Raw genomic sequence first — 20,422 nt, forward strand, 5'->3', positions numbered from 1 at the left:
CCATGCCGACTAGATATCCTAAATTATTCAAGAAGATCATGGCTGTTCTGAACGGGCCCTTAAGTCCTCTTTCTGGTCTGTCTGTTCCTTCTATCCTTGACACACTTGAGACCCACAATCTGATATTCTGTGATTCTTTTCCTGAAATCTTTTTCAATAAGAAAACTTCCAGATTGGATAGGTGAAAGTAGTGGTCCAATTTGGTTGGAGGCACAGTTAATCCTCCTTTGTGTTGACCACCTTAGACTCCACTTCCAGTTTTTTAGCATCCAATGCTGTAAGAAACAGAGAAGTCTGGAATACATTACACACATTGTAAATATCAACATAACTTAAAAGGGCACCGAAACTGCTTGACATTTTTAAATACCTTTCGTTTACAAGTCCTTCCACATCTGTGAGGGTCACAAACTGAATAATATGGAAGAATGGTGAATGGTATTTGTCTAGCAGTTTATTTTGTGAGACAAGCTAGCTCTTTAAGAGTTTGTTTGAAAAGCAATTTACAATGTAGATCTTAGCAGGGCCCAAGACTTAAGAGGAGTTTTGATGTTATGTACTTTTTGCAAGTTAATGATGAAAGTCAGATGAGGGCGAATTGTGATACCAGTATCTGACTGAAAACCTTGTTTGTTCACAGGGACCACCTGGTCGTGTTGGCCCTCCAGGTACAGCAGGAACAGAGGGTCCAAGGGTGAGTACTGTTTTACTCATGTGAATCAGAGATCCCAAAAAGGTGCAGATTTTCGACACAAATGTATATCCTTTCCTACAGTACTGGCTACACCTTTATTTCACTGGCTATAAAACAGCTTGAGACAGCCCAATCATTTTCAGAAGGACCTCTTGTATCTGGAGATTCTAAAATATGAAAGGCTTAATAGCAACCTAGGTTTGTTTAATATATGGTTTCTATTTTTTTAGCATTTAGATTCCCTACAGTGTGGAAACAGGCCCTTTGGCCCAACAAGTCTACACTAACCCTCTGAAGAGTAACCCACCTAGATCCATTTCCCTCTGACTAATGCACCTAACACTGTGGGCAATTTAGCTTGGCCAATTCACCTGGCCTGCACATCTTTGAATTGTGAGAGGAAACTGGGGCAAACCCACACAGACGCAGGGAGAATGTGCAAGCTCCATACAGAAAGTCGCCCAAGGCTGGAATTGAACCTGGGTCCCTGGTACCGTGAGGCTGCAGTGTTAACCACTGAACCACCCTGCTTCCCCCTGTTTCAGTTGCATGAAATTGTAGTCATTTAATATAAATTCTGTGCCTTCTGATCCAGCTCCACAACCACCTGATGAAGGAACAGCGATCCTAAAGCGAGTGCTTCCAAATAAACCTGTTGGACTATAACCTGGTGTTGTGTGACTTTTAATTTTGTACGCCCCAGTCCAACACCAGCACCTCCACTTCTTGTCCCTGGGCATACTTAATAGCAGAGGGCAGTAAACGCTTTTGAAGTATATTTACATAAATTGCAAGTTTTTATTTACTGCAGTATGAGAGCAACCTTCAGGTTTTCCTGGAACATATCTTGGATGGTAAGGTGCCCTATGTGAGGGCTTTACAAGGTCCCCCCGGGAGGTGGGGGAGGGGGGGAGAAAAACGTAAAGCAGATCCAATTTTTTTGTTATTTAGAAAATCTTTTGATGTGTTTTTAGTTGAACTTCAGCCCCCACGCTCCTGATCTTTGGGTAACCAGTGTGAAGGGGTGTGGGCAGATGGAAGGAGGTCCTCCTATGTCAGGTCCAGGCAGCAGGCCGTGGAGGGGGGAATCATCTCTGCCAACTGTCCAATTAATTGTCAGTGTGATTTGGTGACGGGAAATAAAATGTTCAGCAGTGTGTAAGAACACTTCTGGAAAAGGCAAAACAAGACACCAGACCCAGAGATGGGTCTGTCCTGTACTGGGACTAACCTATGTATGACACTATTTTGATGTTTAACTCTAGATAATGTTCTTTTCCAGTGGGGTTTTCTGAGTTATTGCACCCTGCCAGGATGGAACTGAGCCATATGGAATGGAAGGATCTTGAATTTTTCCTTGTGGATGCGGTTTTTATTTGATTTCAGTTGTAATCAGGGCAGAGTGGTCTTGGATCTGAAAATGTGTTGCTGGAAAAGCACAGCAGGTCAGGCAGCATCCAAGGAACAGGAGAATCGACATTTCGGGCATGAGCCCTTCTTCCTGATTCTCCTGCTCCTTGGATGCTGCCTGACCCGCTGTGCTTTTCCAGCAACACATTTTCAGCTCTGATCTCCAGCATCTGCAGACCTCACTTTCTCCTCAGAGTGGTCTTGGATGTCAAGGAAGGAAACCTAAGTGTCCTACTCCTGGTTGTGAGTTCCTGAACAGTGTATTTGAACGTGGGACTTTTGCTGAGTTACCCCCCAGGGGAAAGCAGTCTGCTCACTATAACAGACAAGTCTTAGATATGGAGACTGAGGTAAAGCTCCAAAGACTGCTGGATAGTCATGGATCATATCTACCAGGAGTGGGTGCCTTCATGAAATTGGGGACACGTAGGGAAGTGAAATATACAAGGTGTAATAAACAAAGCAGTGATGAGCACACTCCCACAAATGGTATAGAGATAAATAGCCAATTGCTTTATACTTTTGTACCATTATGTGTACAAGAAGGATGGCAGTTACTTTTTGTTCAGTAGTGACACAATGGCCTAACATTTTCAATCAAAACACCAATGGGAACCCAATGAGCTGAATAGCTTACAGTCGTAAAATCGAGGTCAGAATTTTTAACATCTAGAACAACACGTAAGTGATAAAAACAGAAATCATTGGAAAAGCTCAGCAGGTCTGGTAGCATCTATGGAGAGAAAGCAAAGTTAACTTTTCATGTCCAGTGACCCTTCCTCAGAACCATGTTCTAAGGAAGGGTCACTGGACCTGAAACGTTAACTTTGATTTCTCTCCACAGATGCTGCCAGACCTGCTGAGATTTTTCAGCAATTTCTGTTTGTCTTTTTGATTTACAGAATCTGCAGTTTTTTTGGTTTTTACCAAGTAAGTGATGACTTCAACAAGTCATCTGGACAAGAACATTTACCAAAGTGCAGTGCTGGATGGTAGGATTAAGCCATGGAGGGAGATTGAACTGACTTGTCTTAAGGTGGAGAAACGACCAAATGAGTTAAGCTTAACAATAAGAAACAAAAGCTCTTCATTAGTGCTACCTTCATGTTAATCACTAACTGACTGAATGATTAGTGTCAGCTAAACTAGACAACAGAGTGAGAGATTGTATAAAGCTAAGGATCTGAATGAATAATTCAGAGTTATTCTGTTGCATTGCAAAAGAAACAGACTTAGATGCATTCCTCTGATCAAACAAATTATCTTTACCATGATGTTATTTCCTGCACAAAAGCTACTGTTCTGTTTCCTAAATTGCACTTCAAAAATACTTCAGTGACTCCAAGGAGCTTTGAGATGCCCAGTGGTCATTGAATAAATGCCAGATTATTTTTAGGCTGAGCTGCAAAAGATTGATGGTGAATCAGCGACCTCTTTTCTACCCCATGCTAATTTCTACGAAGGATGAAAATCAGGCAGTGTGTAAATCAGGCCACCGCGTCTCCAACATCAATTTTGCAAAACTTATTCAGATCCACTTCATTCTTGCTGTGGGCTGACTAGAAATTTATCCCATGATTTTTTTTCCAAAATCTCCTGGCAGAAGTCACTTCTGCTCTTGATGCTGCTAGAGTCAAAGAGAGACGCCTTCTGTTACTGAGCGATGGTATATAAACGTGAATGCCATGGTGGGTTTACTCAGGTTGCTTGCTGAATGAGGGAAGGAGGCAGAAAAAGTGACCCTGACAGTCATACAGGACCACTGCTGCTTGATTTTGTAAAGGATGATTTGTTGCTGCTTCAGCTTTGACAGGCCTGGAATACCCAGTGGGTGGCACTTTCTGACCTTTAGCTAACTGGTTGTCAGGCATTTGAACATTTGGCACTGAAAGAGACCAGTGCAGGGAAGGTTCCCCATTTGGGATTCCTCTTTGTTTGGTTTAACCCATCTCTGTGATGTAATGTGCCATATTTGGAGCAGTTGGAAGAGTCTGGGAAGGCATCGGCCTTGAGTATTATTGTTGGATTGTTAATGCAGAAATCTAGTTAATGTTCTGGGGACCCGAGTTCAATTCCCACCATGAAAGATGGTGAAATTTTAATTCAGTTAAAAATTTGAAACTAAGAGTCTAATGATGATCATTGTCAATTGTTGTGGAAAACACCCTCCTGGCTCAATAATGCCCTTTAGGAAGGAAATGGCCATCCTTATCTGGTCTGGCCTATATGTGACTCCAGACTCACAACAATGTGGCTGACTCTGAACTGACATCTGACATGCTTGCCCATTCAGCAATACCCTCATTGATGCCCCACAATAAATGAATTAATAAGAGGTCCCACTTAACAAGATCCTCAAGTAGCTGATTCGTGATACTTGCCAATTCCAGCTGATTGATGTCAAGACTGTGCTGCCAGACAGTTTTTTTATGGGGGGGCATAAATGCTTAATGCCAAAAGATACATTAACTCCAATCTCTTTCAAGACAGTGTTTCTTTCATATTACAGGGTTTTCCAGGTAAACAAGGACCAATTGGACCTTCAGGACCACGAGGACCACCTGTAAGTCATACCTTCAGAAAGAAATATTGCTGTTCAATGTTTTTAACCAATGTTATGAATTATGAATAATCATCATACAAACAGTTTGAGCTTAAAATTTCACTGCACAGGTTCTTCACTGTAACTCAGCATCAAGGACAGAAATCATGGAATGACAAAAGGTTTTCCTTTGCCTTAAATCTGATTAAGGAAAGGTAAAGTCTCCATAGTCCCTGATAGCTTTCTTATTAGAGAGTTTAACCTGAGGGTCACCATGTCTTAATGACCTCTTGCTCTCACTCATTGATTTAATCTATGAAGCAACAGAAATTTACAGCACAGTATGAATCTATTCAGTCCATAATAATAGCACCAACTAATGCTAGAGCAGTTGGAAACCAGTTCCATTGTCCCAGGGACCTATATCACCTTCTGATTAAATTTTATACACTTTTGTTCTGAAAGATACATTTGTCTCTGCTTCTTCCATTCCCTGCAGTAGAACCTTTCAAGCTCACAGCATCTATTTGACTCAGTCCATCGAGAAGATAGGATGGAGTTATGATGATAGACTAAAACCACTTTGTTCGCTCAAGAAGCTTGACCCCATCCAGGACAAAGCAGCTGCTTGATTAGCACCACATCGATGAGCATCCACTCCCTCCAACACCAACCCTCAGTAGCAGCAGTGTGTATCATCTACAGATGCGCTGCAGAAATTCACCAAAGATCCTCAGACAGTACCTTCCAAACCCACAAACACCTTCATCTAAGAGGACAAGGGCAGCAGATACATGGGAACACCACCCCCTGCAAGCTCCCCTCCAAGCCATTCACCACCCTGAGTTGGAAATATGTTGTTGAGCCTTCACTGTCACTGGGCCAAAATCCTGGATCTCCCTCCCGAAAGATATTATGGGTCAATCCACAGCACATGGACTGCAGCAATTCAAGAAGGCAGCTCACCCCCACCTCCTCAAGGTGCAACTAGAGATGGGCAAAAAAAATGCTGACTCAGTCAGCAAAGCCCACATCCTACAAATAAATAAAGAAAAACAAAACTGTCATAGGAAGTGTAGGTGGGGTGGGGTTGTCAAGTTAAGTTTGTTGTTTCAGGGGGAAGTCAGACTGGGATCGGGGGGCTGGTGGGATCTGACAGTGGAAATGGCTGTCGGTTCCGACATCAAGTGGGAGAGATGTCAGTTCAGGGGTGAGAGGGGTTGGTCAAGCTGGTGATGGAGTGGAATGGAGTCAGGGGCGAAGGTTGTGGTGACAGGATGAGGTCCGAGGGTAATGAGGCGTACGAAGTGGAATCAGTTTCAGGCAGGACAGAGGGTCTGTTCAGTGGGTATATTTGGGTAAGTCACTGATGAGTTTGGAGCTCAGTTTTGGAGTTATCCAGCAGTTATCTTGCAGAGTAGCCAGTCTGCAGAATTCTTCACCATACAGCTGTATTGAGCATGGGTCTTTAAGTATATTCAAGGTTGAGGGACATAGATCTTTAGTCGTTAAGGCAATCTAAGATGATTGGGAAAAGGCACAAAAGTGGAATCGAGGATTATCAGGTCAGCCATGATCTTGTTGAATGGTGGAGCAGAATTGATGGACTGAATAGCCTCCTGTGTCTTCTGGCCTTACGTCCAGATGAAGATTTTAGTCCTCTAACTGTAGGTGCGTAATGACTAAGCTTTAGTGAGTTGGAATACTCTCAATTCTTCACCTTCAGTGGGATCTTCTGGAAGATTCCAGTCTTGAGGGAGTTGCCCTCAAGAAAATCAAGTTTCTTGGGCAGTTCCCCAGTGAGGGATCCCACATGGCCCTGTTGTGGAAATACAGTCCACTGCTCCAATGACTAGATTATCTAGGCCAATACAAGTTGGAAAGAAGATGCTTGTATCTCCAATGTAGAGATAGCCTCGCTACAGGTCCAGGAGGACAGTTGCCTACATTTGTGTGTGCAAACACAAAGCTCAGAAATAATCAGAGTTCGTCTCAGGCAGGATTGTAGGATGAGCATGATTGGATTGGACACCCATCCCACAATATGTGTGGTTTTATTTTCCACTGACTTCAACAGAAAGGACAATTGAGCTGCTCGTGCAGCCAGCTTTCCCGTCCACTGTGAGACGGGGCGTTATTAACCCATTGCGTTATTGAGAGCATTCAGTTACCTCTGCCTTTACTTCACCTTGTAATGCTCATCTCATTTCTCTGTTAGGATAACCATCCAATCCTCTTGAGATGAAGCTAACTATTTTATGCGTACACCATGCACACCATTGCTGAAATTATATTACAACAGTCTTTATACTGGCTCCAGTCCACTGCATTATGTCACAAGTTAAACAGATAATGCAACAAGTATGGCTCAGATTCAATCCATGACATTATTGTTGGAACACCCCCATAACAGGGAGTCAGGAGAGACAAGAGGATATCACTGAAATTGTAATTAGATTTAAAAGGAACATGAACCAAAGGAGTGTGAGGAATCTGTCACCTGCTAACATTCCAAGGACCACAGTCATTGTTACAGTGGAGAGACAGGAGTCAGAATTGGTATTGGCGCCATCTCCCAGTGTAACAACATACAAGCACAGGTATGATTGTATGATTGTAGTACATTAAATAATAGAAAATCAGCTTCTGTGGCTTTTTGAGGAGAGCCAATACAAGGGGAAAGCCTGCTTACTGTCATTTTCGGAAAACCTCCAGCTATAGATGCATCTAATGACCGGAGCAGTTTAGGTCCCTGTGATCAATACACAGATTTTAGAGTGAAGTTCCACCTTCACTGTGGACCACCTTTACCACTGTGACATTGGCATTATACAGTCATAGAATCACTACAGTGTTGCTGGAGGCCATTGGCCCATTGAATCCATGCTGACCCTCTGCAGGTCATCTCACCCAGACCTACCCCTCCAATCCTGTCCTGTAAGCTTGCATTTCCCATGGTTAATGCACCTCACCTACACATCCCTGAACACTATGGGAAATTTAACATGGCTAAACCACCTAGCCTCCACATCCTTGGACACTATGGGCAATTTAGCTTGGCCAATCCACCTAACCTGGACATCCTTGGACACTATGGGCAATTTTGCATGGCCAATCCACTTGCACATCTTTGGACTGTGGGAGGAAACCTAGATAAATAATCCAGGGAATGGGAGTTCAGCATTTAACTTGGCAATTTGAGGGTTTGAATTTGTGTGCATTGAACTGAAAAAAACATCATCTGAATTCACTGTAGGCACAAGACATCATGTTCAATGCACACTATCCTGTTTGCCAATCCCTGCTGACTAGAAATGTAACTTCAAATTAATTTTGACATGATATTCCACATTCCTCTTCCTAAAAATGACCTCAATCTTCACCATCTCTGACTCATCAGAGAATTACACTTGCTGAACTACTTTTGACTGATGTAACTGTCTATCTTTCCGAGACTAGAACTTAGAGGGCCACAGGGACTGAGACTGGCTGGGTAACTCTTTCAGGAGCCGGTACAGTCATGATGGGTCGAATGTCCTCCTTCTGTTCTGTAAAATTCTATGATTCTATGAAATGCTAATTATAGATACTCAATGCTCACAAATTATTTGTTTTGTTTAGGGCCCAATTGGTGTTTCTGGCCCTCCCGGTCAACCAGGGAGTCAAGGACCAAAAGGTGAAATGGGATCAGCGGTAAGTGATGAATTTAACAAATTCAAATTTGCAGAAGGAAGGGAGATAGCATTTGACACGAATCAGCTGGAGTCTGTGCTGCCTGCTATTCCCTTTACAATTGCACAAGACTGAAGCCTGTGCGGCAGCAGATCAGAAGAGGACGTGTGCAATCCCATATTGTTTTTCAAAGGCAAGCTGTGCTCTGTTGCTATGAGAATTAGGATGAGCATATAGAAAGCCTGTTGTTGGAAAATGAAGCAGTTTGCAGTGCACATGCAAAATCAAGTCAAATCTGTCAAGCCATGGGACATTGATGCCTTCCCTATGTGCATAATTTTACCCATGTGTATGGTCCTGTGGGTTGGGTGTAGGCAATTTGCAAGCATTACACCACTTCCTATTTTTTCATATGAAATGCGTGGATGAAACCTCCAAATTTCTCCTCAGTTTTGCCCAAATGGCATCAGATTGTATCCCTGCATTGTTGCATTGGCACTTTTCCTCCAATTCTCTGCAATCAAACAAGTCAATTTTACTGGACAGCTATCCTTGATGCAGCCAGGCCCAGTGGTTGAGCAACAAAATATTTTCTTTTTCCACTAGAGTAACTGAACCTCATATTTTCTCCTTCCCAATATTAATCATTGAGGGCTGATTTAGGTCCTCAATGTGCGTATCAATCAGTTGATGGCATTTAAAAATAACTTTAGATTTGAGAAACAGTGTGGAATGTGCAAATATTTAACACATCCACATAACTTTTCACTCCCTGCTATTTTAAAGGAGATGTTAACTTCCTTTTAAAATTCCCCATGTGGGGAACTTCAGATCAACCCCCGTTAAATATTCAGACACTAATATTGAACATGGTAGTTTCAAAGTCCTTATGATTCTCACTACTGACTGTTTCAAGTTGTGTATATTCAGTGATTTGAGCTGGTTCCTGACTTACCAATAAATTAAACTCAGATGTGACCTCAATGTTATAGTCTTTACACTAACATTGTTATGTGACTAGTCTTATTTCTAACAAATCCTGATCTAACGTATATCAATGAAGTCTTTCCTTATGACTTCAGTTTACCTTTACAGGCCTTAGTCTAGATTTTTAATTGTTTGTATAATTTAACCCAATTGACTGTCTTGTCAGCGGACACAAATAGAAGTTTCAAACAAATGCAGAAGCTGCTGAAGAAAATCAGCAGGTCTGGCAGGATCTATGGAGAGAAAGCAGAATCAATGTGTCGAGCCCAATGACCCCTTTTTCAGAACTCATAACTTTCCCAGCTGCCATAAGTTCTGAGGAAAAGTCACTGGACTTAAATATTAACTCTGCTTCCACTCCACAGATGCTGCTGGACCTGCTGAGTTTCTCCAGCGGCTTCTGCTTTCATTTCAGATCTTCAGCATCCACATCTCTTGGTTTTATTTTTAGATCAATAGAAATTTGTTGCTTGTGCAAAATTTTCTAAAGCCAGCTCATGAGTGAAAAGTTGGATGAAGTTAGGAAGTCTACCAGTGAATGGAAAAGTGTGCGCTGAAGAAATTTAAGGGGTCGAAGGAGTGTTGGAACGAAGCACAAAACTTTGAAACGTGTCAGACAGTCTGAAAGAAATTTACATTAATGGCTATTGTCAAGTCCAGGGAGGCAGGGAAATAAGAAGCAATGGACAAATAATAGGGGAATGGGTAATCAAGGTGAAATTGTGAGCCTGTGGGAAGCATCAATAGAAATGATATTGCACAGTGTGATAGGGTGGGGTTTCATCCTCTTCCATTGTGCCAACTGGAGGTACAATCAAGATTTAGCCTCCAAGGTAAGTCCTGACCCCACTGGACATACCAGCACCAAGATATGTATTAGGGAGAGACACCTTTCAGCAGGTCCTCCAACTGTGCTTCATGAACCAGGCTCTGAGACACTAGTTCATCTTTAAGACCACTGCATTGAGCAGCTTAGGTCCCCTTACCTCAGAAAAAAATGTTGTTTCATTGGAGGCAGTTGAGAGAAAGTTTGTTTGGATGATCCCGTGGTATGGAGAGACTGTCCAGAGAGCAAAGATTATATAGATTAGGACTGGGTTCACTGGAGTTTAGAAGAATGGGAGGTGATCTGATTGGAATGTATCAGATTTTTAAGGGGTTTGACAGTAAATGCTGAGAGGCTGTTTTCCCCTCATGGGAGAGTCTATGGCCAGAGGGCATAGTCTCAAAATAGTCTCAATTTAAGACTAAGATGAGGAAGAATTTATTCTCTCAGATCATTGTGATTCTTTGGAACTCCTTGCCATAGAGCGCTGTGAACACAGAATCCTTGTGTACATTTAAGACTAAGATCGAGAGATTCTTGATCAGTCGGGGAATCAAGGGTTACGGGGAATCAGCAAGGAATGTGGACATGAGGAATGTTGGATCAGCCATGATTCTATTGAATGGCGAAGCAGATTTGAGGGGTCGAATGGTCTCCTCCTATCTCTTAAGGTCTTCAGACTTTTAGGTGGGTATGATTGGCAGCCTTTGACAGGAGTCAACTTAGGTAATGCAGCTTGCTCATCCCCCAGCATGTCTTTCATACTATGATTTCATTTTTAATAACATCCAGTTTTGGGAAATGGCTCTGACTAGCGATGCCAGCATTTATTGCCCAGTCAAAATATATAGAAATATGAAAATAGCCCAAACTGTAAATATTAAAAAACAATAGTAATAAAATAAACTTTTGAATTCAACAGCTGCTTTGCATTAGGACTCTTGTTCCTTGTGGGTTAAATTATTTTTGTTGGTTGGATTGAGAAAGGCTTGTAGCTGTACAGTACATTCTCATAGGAAAAATAGTGTAATGTTCCAGGATTTCAGACTCGTTTCCAGATATAGTTCTATCATAGAAAAATGTAGAAAGCTGCATATGGGAATGTGGACCACAAATAGATCAATGAGATTGTTTTGGCAACTTTTCATTTCCATGCATCAAAGAATTCCACACACATCCTTCATCTAAGGTAAACTCAGTGCTCTCCTGGAAGAAAACCCCTCTGAGGTCCTATTGTTAAAGAGATGGTGAATACATTTGGCTGAATTTCTCCTGTAAGATGCTTGAATTGACAAATTGATTAACTTGTTCTTGAGGTATCCCTGAGCAGTGCTTTCAATGAATTCATTAAAAGTCGAAGTACATTTTCTCTGTGTCTTGTTATTCATGATTGTTAGATTGTTTGGTATAGTTTCCGTATACAACATTTACAATGAAGTGGTAAACATTTTGTGATGTAGTAACTAGTTGTAATGAATTTGTGAACATGCTACGGTTAACTTTGTGTGCTCATTGGCACAAAATTAACAAAATGTTTTGCCCATTCTGCAAAAACAGTGATCAGAGAAGATCACTCCAGTCAACTCATAGAGTCATTGAGATGTACAGCACGGAAACAGACCCTTTGGTCCAACTCGTCCATGCCGACCAGATATCCTTAATAAACCTAGTCCCATTTGCCAGCACTTGGCCCATTTCCCTCTAAACCTTTCCTATTCATATACCCATCCAGATGCCTTTTAAATGTTGCAATTGTACCAGCCTCCACCACTTCCTCTGGCAGCTCATTCCATACACGAAACAGGCTCTGTGTGAAAACGTTGCCTCTTAGGTCCCTCTTAAAATTTTCCCCTCTCACCTTAAACCTATGCCCTCTAGGTTTGGACTTCCCTGCCCTGGGGAAAAGACCTTGTCTATTCACCCTATCCATGCCCCTCTAGACAAATGTATGAATCAAATACAGGCATCCTGCATACTCACTCCCCACAGCCTGGCCCCCAACTACAAGGTGCAAGTCAGGACTGTGATGGAATACTCCCCACTTGCTTGGATGGGTACAGCTCCAACAACATTCAAGAAGCTTGACACCATCCAGGACTAAGCAGCCTGTTTGATTGGTGCCACACCCACAAGCATCCATTCCCTCCACCACCGACGCTCGGTAGTGGCAGTGTGTACTATCTACAAGACGCACTGTAGAAATTCACCAAAGATCTTTCAACAGCACCTCCTAAGCCCACATCCCTTACATCTTGAAGGACAAGGCCAGCAGATAAGTGGGAACACCACTCCCTGCAAGTTCACCTCCAAGCCACTTACCATCCTGACATGGAAACATCTAGACATTCCTTCACTGTGGCTGGGTCAAAATCCTGGAATTCCCTCCACTAGGGCATTGTGTGTCAACCCATAGCTGTGGTTCCAGAAGGCAGCTCACCATCACCTTCTCAAGGTCAACTCGGCTCGGGCAATAAATACTGGCCCTGCCAGTAACACCCACATTCTATGAGTTTAAATAAAAGCAAAAAATATGTAAACTAGTCAAACATGACCTTGGGTGGCTCCTCATTATCCCCCAGTAGCAGTAGCTTGGTTAATACAAAGCTGTTGCTGATTATTGTTGGGAAACAATAGATTGCCTTGCAGGGTGCTTGCAGGGGCTTGTCTGGAGGGTATTATTTCGGATAGTCCCAGTTGCTGGCGACAGGGTGATCTGGCTTCTGTATTGAGCATCAGATGCTGCTTTAGGCTGGGGACCTCAGTATTGGCTGCCACTATGCATTGGAAAGGATGCTATCCAAGCCCCATGAAAATCCCTGGTGTGCCGTATTAATGTCAGACTGCTGCAGGCTCCCTGACATGTATTCCAGTGGGTTTGCCAATGCATCAAGTATTTTACTGTGCAAATCCATCAGTCTACTCATGTAGGCCAGGCATTAAGGACCTCTGCAGCAAACCTCCCCTGTGATCCTTACAGCAAAGTAGCACCTGGGCTACCCTTATTCCTCAACTGTCTGCAGGCAGTCTGATTGACGGTCTATGTTATCCTTTAGGATGATGATTGTGGAGAGTCAGAGTCATTGAGATGTACAGCATGGAAACAGACCCTTTGGTTCAACTCATCCATGATGACCAGATATCCTAAATTAATCTAGTCCTGTTTACCAGCATCTGGCCTAATACCCCCTTAAGCCTTCCTATTTATATACCCAATCAGATGCCTTATAAATGCTATAATTGTAGAGTGCGTAAATAATTGATGGTATTCCATCACTGTCCTTCTTGCTCTTGTCTTGGAAATCTGAAAGAAGTAAGCTATACAGGTAGGGAAGAAACAGAAGGTGCTGGAGGAACTGCACAAGTCTGGCAGCAATTATATGGAAAAAAGTTCACATTTGGTGATTGGTCTCAGTTGTCCTCAGAACTGCTAGTTCTGAAGAAGGTCACTGAACGCAAGGTAACTCTGCTTTCTCCCCTCAGATGCTGCTAGACCTGCTGAGTTTCTATAGCGTTTTCTGGTTTTGTTTCAGATTTTCAGCATCTGCAGTTCTTTTGTTTTACGATAGCTGCAGGGATTTGGTAAATGGAGTGAACAAAGCAGAAGGTTCTTACAACCGTCCATCTGTAGCTCATAAATCGGAACAGATTCAGTGATCAATGTGTATGTCAGTATTACTACAACTCCACAAGCTTAGCCCTATTGTTAATCTTATAAATAGTGCTTAAGTCATTTACTCACCTTGGAGGCTTGATGGTCAAATAGGGCATATCAAAACAGTCCCACAATACAATTGCTACCAATGCAGATCAGTGCAACAGGTGAAGTTAGTTGTTCATGGTGCTGCGCTTTTAACCAGCAGAATGTAGTCTCACCAAAAAGATGTTCTTCCTACCACATAAATGAGTAATGTGGTGAATGAGTTTCAATTCTGGTGTAATGCCAGGTCTGTTCTCTGTCTGTCCCAGTGATTGGCGCATCTTTTTGACTATTTGCAACAGTAAGATTATTGGATGTACTCAACCAATCTGTGTTTTCAAACCTCAGGACAGAATGTCCAGCATTGGAAGTGGTTCAATGCTTCGCCAACACTTATTCGGCATTCCTGAATTTGCCAACATTTCCATGAAAATCTATTTAAAATTATCATTTGAGCTGACACTTTCTAGAAGCTACATATACGTGTGTGCAGAACCTGGTCCTCTGCAGGAGAACAGAATTTGTCCAAGCATTGCATCTTCTCAATTAACATAATGCTGGCCACAGGCCTCTATCATTGAAATTAGCAGGCAGTACAAAGATTGTATGCTGTTTACTTCAGAAGCAGTGGGCACTGGGTAATCCCTTGATGTGATCCTCTGGGTGTTTTCATACTGAAACCAAAGTGATTCAATTACATTTGATGCTGAAATGCAACTAAATTAATGGACTTTCTTTTGTACAGGGACAAACTGGTCCAAAGGGAGAGAAAGGTGACCGGGTAAGTGCAGATCTTAACCCCATTTCTATTTTGTGACTCAATCTGTGCTTGTAATGCAGCATCTCTGAAGGTAAGAGGGTATCAGTTGAGACTCTCCCAGCTTCTAAAGGAGCTGTTTGAGCTCATGATCTGGCTCTGTGTGAATTAAAGGTTGGAATTGAGCCAAGAGTTTATATCATGTAGAATTTGTGAGTTACGGACAGAACCTGTCTCGCTAACTTCAGATGCCTATGGGTGTTGCCTCAGCATGTGTAACTCAAGAGCATTAATAAGATGAGGCATCCATCAAACAGCCCAGATACCCCTACTCGGGGCACTCTGAAGTGGCCCAATGGCATTGCCCACTTTGTAGCCACTCTAAAATTCCAAGATCTGGGAACGGTATCCCACACAGTTTGTAATCACCATCATCTGTTGACCTGAACTTAACAATAGCATTACTCTTCTGTGAGCCATTGTGAAACCTTCCATAACCCACCACCCCAGAAGTTTGTTTTATTGTAAAATGAGCACATCTTTCCTGAAAGTTTAGCATCAGTTTCATTGTGTGTTCTGTGCAGGAGACGAAGCAACAGGTAGCCATTAGGATGCAGCAGGACAACGTCTTTAAGCAAAACACCTTAAAAGTTTGGATACCACTGAGTAAAATTCATAATGAACAAAAGATCCAAGTACAATTTATTGTGTGTTCTCTCTCACTGCTTTACAGCACTTTATGACTGAAAATAGTCTTAGACATTAGTGCGTAAAAGTGAGTTCTTTTTTAACAATGACTTGCCCTCACTGCTGAGTGAGAATTTTGTGAGCTCAAGCCTCACTCCAGAGATTTGAGACCATCGTTGAGGATAATTTTCCAGGCCAGTACCGAGGTTGTGCTACACTGTCAAACATATCCTCCTGCGGATTAGATATTAAACTACAGGAGAGTGCATCTGATCCCACTGCCCTCTTTGCAGAGGAATCAGCACATTTTTGTGGTTTGCTGGCTGAAGTCCACCCTTCAGCCATTACCTAAAAACAAACATCTGGTAATTCATTTCATCGCTGCTTCTGGGGGCTCATTGTCTGAAAATTGGCTGCCATGTTCGCTCCAATTTTATGTGACCATACTTCAAAAGTACATCTTTGGCTGCTGAACACTTTGGAATGCACTAAAGTTCTGAAAGATAAATGACAGATCTAACTTTTCTTTTCCTATCCCTTTCTGATAATTGAATTTGTGATATGTGTTTCCTTTTTTCATAATGTTTCCAGGGTGACTTTGCCCCCCAGAACATGATGAGAGCAATTTCAAGGCAGGTCTGTGAGCAGCTGATGAACAGTGAGTATGACTGGGTTGGTTACTAAGGGAAACCTCAAGGTTGTTGCAACTAGAGTTGGAACTCTATGATGTTTCTGTTTCCATGCACTCGAGACAGCAATTAGCATTACCTGATCTACATTCTCATGTATCTGAGAGTGAGGTGGTGCAAAGAAAGCATTTCACATCATTTAGCCAATTACAATCATACTTTCCATCTTCGGAGCCACAGGACTGAAGTTCGCTGTCAGTTGCCTGACACACCAGTCGGAGTATTTTGGCACACACCCAGGTTTTACTTGTCCCCGTTCAATCTAGCTATTTCATTTTTGTAAACAGATGAAACCTTCTCCTGTTAAGTGGTAAATAGTGGGCGGTCAACATTTCAAATGCCAATTTTCTTCTGCGAACTTTCATATCTTATATTTATCAATTGGTTTCCTTGGGGGAAGGGGTGGAGAGGGGAAGTTTACACAAACATTTATACAATCAAAAGAGTATGTAAAATGGACCATAAGTTTCTGAAACTGATATGTAGACCAAAAGAAGGTTCAGCTAAACTTGAGGATACTTCAATAATGCCGACATATCAAATATCTCCAGTGGTATTTAAAGTGTTTTGTGAGTCCTTAGAGTCAGGAGCAGGAAATGAGAACCTACAACAATTGACCTCCCAGTAATGACAGATGGTGTTCAGACATGCTATTCCCATTGTGGGCTCTTGCTGTGCATTAATTGGCAGCTGGGTTTGCTTCGTTAAAACAGAGATTACACTTCAAAAGAACTCTGTTGGCTGTGGGGTGCTTTGGGACATTTTGAGGTCCTGGAAGGCACTATAGAAATGTTCGCCTTTCATCTGTTCTTACTGCAATGGTAAGTGCAGGAAGCGTGCACGCAGAATTTGCAACAGATTAGGAATAGAGGAGGAATAAACTCACTGTGGAAATTCAGTCATAAAAGACTGCAAACAAAAATTGTTCATTCAATCATTATTTAGTTGAATGCCAATGATGGAGTTGTTTGTATGACAATGTTTGACTGAGGATATGGTAAAATATTTGCTGAAAATTCTTAAAATCTAGTCATACAAATCCTGAGTAAGTGTAGACTAGATGGTTAATTCTACTGGATTTTACTTTGCCATAATCATCAATATGATTGGTGATGTAGATATGTGTTATATTTAGATGTGTTTGTATATCTTTACATACATATATATAGAAAATGTATGTGTGTTCATATTTAGGTTTATCATTAACTGGACAAAAGACATTCATTATCTTTTAAAAAATTATTTCAATTCTTGGACGCTGGTTGTATGTGTGTCTACAATGGGATGATTAGATAGTGAGTACAGCTCACAATATGGATGCTCTCATGACCAGCTTTCTCTTCAGATCTCCCCCAAGCAGGCTCAAGTTTGCCAACTTCTCAAAGCTCCTAGCATGTTGCAAGGAAGTCCATATCCTGCTGAGATCAAAGAGCAGCAGCTGAACCACATCACCTCACAATGATTTGCTTCTGTTCAGACAGATCAAAGATTTCCCAACATCACAGATTGGTAATGCTGCAGGACAAGGCCATTCAGCCCTTTTTGTCTGCTGCAGCTCTCCACATGGGTATCATTACTCGTTGCCATACACTTGAACATTGTATCTATTTAAATAACCAACCAATGACCTCTTAGATACTTGCCTTCATCACACTTCTGTGCAGCACATTGCAGACCTAAACCACTTGTTAAAATAAGAAGTGTTTTCTGACCTTGCATCTGTTTCAGATTACTTTAAATTTGAGCCCCTTGTTCATTATCCTTCTGAAAGCAGCAACAGCTTCTTCCAATTCGCTATATCCAGACCCCTCATGATTTTGAAAAAACCATCATATCGCCTCTAAGCTTTGTAAAGCTCCTTTTATTTCCTTTAGTTTTAAACTATGATCTAAAAAAAGGAAGATACCACTTTAAACCAAGTGGAGTGATCAACCAGGGGTGTTATTGCTAGACTATTAATCGAGAGACTCAGACAATGTCCTGGGACTAGATAAAAATATGGAATGCCCAATAATAAATCTGGAAATAAGAATGTAATGATGACCATGAAATTGTTGCAGATTGTCAGGTAAAACCCACCTGGTTTGCTAATGTTCTTTAAGAATGAAAATCTTCCATCCTTACCTGGTCTAGTCTACATGTGACTCCAGGCCCACAGGAATGTGGTTGACTCTTAACTGCCCTCTGGGCAATTAGAGAAGGGCAATAAACACTGGTCTAGCCACCGATACCCACAACACCTGAACAAATGTGATGGCTCAATGGTTAACACTGCTACCTCACAACACAAGGGACCTCGGTTCAATTCCAGCCTCGGACAACTGTATGGAGTTTGCACGTTCTCCCCATTTCTGAGTGGGTTTCTTCCCACAGTCCAAAGATGTGCAGTTTAGGTGGATTGACCATGCTAAATTGCCTGTAGAGTCCAGGAATGTGTAGGTTAGATGGATTAGCCATGGGAAATGCGAGGTGATAGGGTAGGGGGGTGAGTCTGGCTGGGATACTCATCAGAAAGTTGGTGTGGGCTTGTTGGGCTGAATGGAACACTGTAGGGATTTTATGAAATAAAATTATGACTCTTAGCTGGTTCAGAGCATCATTGGCTAAAATTTAAGAGCATCCCTGTTAGTCTAAATCATTTAATTTAGTTAACCTGAAGTATTTCATATTGGCTATTATCTGGCTGGCTCTGGCTAAAGATTGCTGTGAAAGCTTCAGCCTTATCTTTTGCACTGATGTGTTGAGCTCTTCCATCATTGAGGATGGGAATATTTGTGGAGGTCCACCATCCACGATTGGATATGCCAGGACTGCAGAGATTAGATCTGATTTGTTAGTTGTGGGATTGCTTGATGCTGTCTATCACTTGCTGCCTATGTTGTTTGGCGTGCATGTAGTCCTGCTTGGTGGCTTCACCAGGTTGACACCTCATGTTCAGGTGTGCCTGGTGTTACTCCTGACATGCTCTCTTGCACTCTTCATTGAACCAGGCTTGATGGTAATAGTTGAGTAGGGCATATGCCAGTCCAAGAGATTACAGACTGTGTTGGAGTACAATTTTGCTGCTGTTGATGGCCCACAGCGCCTCATGGAGACGCAGTCCTGAATTGCTTGATTTGTTTGAAATCTGTCCTATTTAGCACGGTGATAGTGCCAACAATAAGATGAAGAATACTATCAATGTGAAGGTGGGACCTTGTCTCCACAAGGACTGTGCAATGGCCACTCTTACCGATGCTGTCATGGACAGATGCATCTGCAGCCAGCAGATTGGTAAGGATGAGGTTAGGTATGGTTTTCCCTCTTGGTGGTTCCCTCACCACCTGCTGCAGACCCAGTCTAGAAGCTCTGTCCTTTAGGACCCGACCAGCTCCATCAGTCGTACTGATGTCGAGCCACTCTTGATGGTGACATTGAAATCCCCCACCCAAGGTATGTTTTGTGTCCCTGCCATTACTCAGCACTTCCTCTAAGTGCTGTTCAACATTCATCAGCTGAGAGAGGATGGTACTTGGGAATCAGCAGGAGGTTTCCTTGTCCCTGTTAACCCTGAAGCTACGAGACACATGGGGCCCAGAGTCAATGTTGAAGAAACTCCCTCCTGATTGTATACCACTGTGCCACCACCTCTGGTGGGTCTGTCCTGTCAATGGGACAGGACATATCCAGGGATGGTATCATGGTGTCCGGAACCTTGTCAGGTATGATTCCATGAGTGCGAATATATTGGACTATTGCTTTGCGAGTCTGGGTGAGACAGCTCTCCCAATGTTGGAACTAGACCCCAGAAGTTAGTGACGCGGACTTTGCAGAGTTGACAGGGCTGTTTCTGCCGTGTCTTTTCCAGTGCCTAGGTTAATGCAGGCTGACCCATCCAGTTTCATCTTTTTGTTGAGACTTCGTAGTGGCTTATATATTTCGAGGGCAGTTGAGGATAGTTGAGAGTCAACCCCATTACTTTGGGTCTGGAGTCACATATAGGCCAGACCAGGTAAGGATAGCAGATTTCCTTCCCTAAACAGCATAAGTGAACTCGGTGGGTTTTCTGACAATTAACAATGGTTTCATGGCCATCAATAGATTCTTAATTCAAAGTTCCACCATCTGCTGTGGTGGGATTCAAATCCAGGCCCCAGAAGATTAGCCAAATTCTGGATTAATAGTCTCATGACATTACCACCAGTCCTTTGCCTCCCTCTAAGACGTGGAGAAACCTCTTCACCCAGAGAGTGGTGAGTCTGTTTGGATTCTCCGCCATAGAAAGTGTTTGAGGGCAAAACACTGAATGTTTTCAAGAAGGAGTTAGATATGGCTTATAGAGTTAAAGGTTATGTGGAGAAAAACAGCAACAGGGTACTACTGCTCGTTGGATGCTGCCTGAACTGCTGTGCTCTTCCAGCACCACTAATCCAGTATTTGCTTTCCAGCATCTGCAGTCATTGTTTTTACCTCACGGGGCTG

General features: G+C 42.4%; 1 protein-coding gene across 1 annotated transcript in view; it reads left to right on the top strand.

The window, feature by feature from the left end:
- Positions 1 to 20,422, top strand: part of col12a1a (collagen, type XII, alpha 1a) — a 267,414-nt gene that overhangs the window by 230,188 nt on the left and 16,804 nt on the right. The window contains exons 57-61 of the mRNA XM_072580290.1: positions 641 to 694; positions 4,614 to 4,667; positions 8,268 to 8,339; positions 14,574 to 14,609; positions 15,864 to 15,930. Coding sequence (XP_072436391.1) covers positions 641 to 694; positions 4,614 to 4,667; positions 8,268 to 8,339; positions 14,574 to 14,609; positions 15,864 to 15,930 — 283 coding nt within the window. The remainder of the gene's footprint in view (positions 1 to 640; positions 695 to 4,613; positions 4,668 to 8,267; positions 8,340 to 14,573; positions 14,610 to 15,863; positions 15,931 to 20,422) is intronic.

The sequence above is a fragment of the Chiloscyllium punctatum genome, chromosome 11 (genome assembly GCF_047496795.1).
Source record: "Chiloscyllium punctatum isolate Juve2018m chromosome 11, sChiPun1.3, whole genome shotgun sequence".
Classification (NCBI taxonomy): domain Eukaryota; kingdom Metazoa; phylum Chordata; class Chondrichthyes; order Orectolobiformes; family Hemiscylliidae; genus Chiloscyllium; species Chiloscyllium punctatum.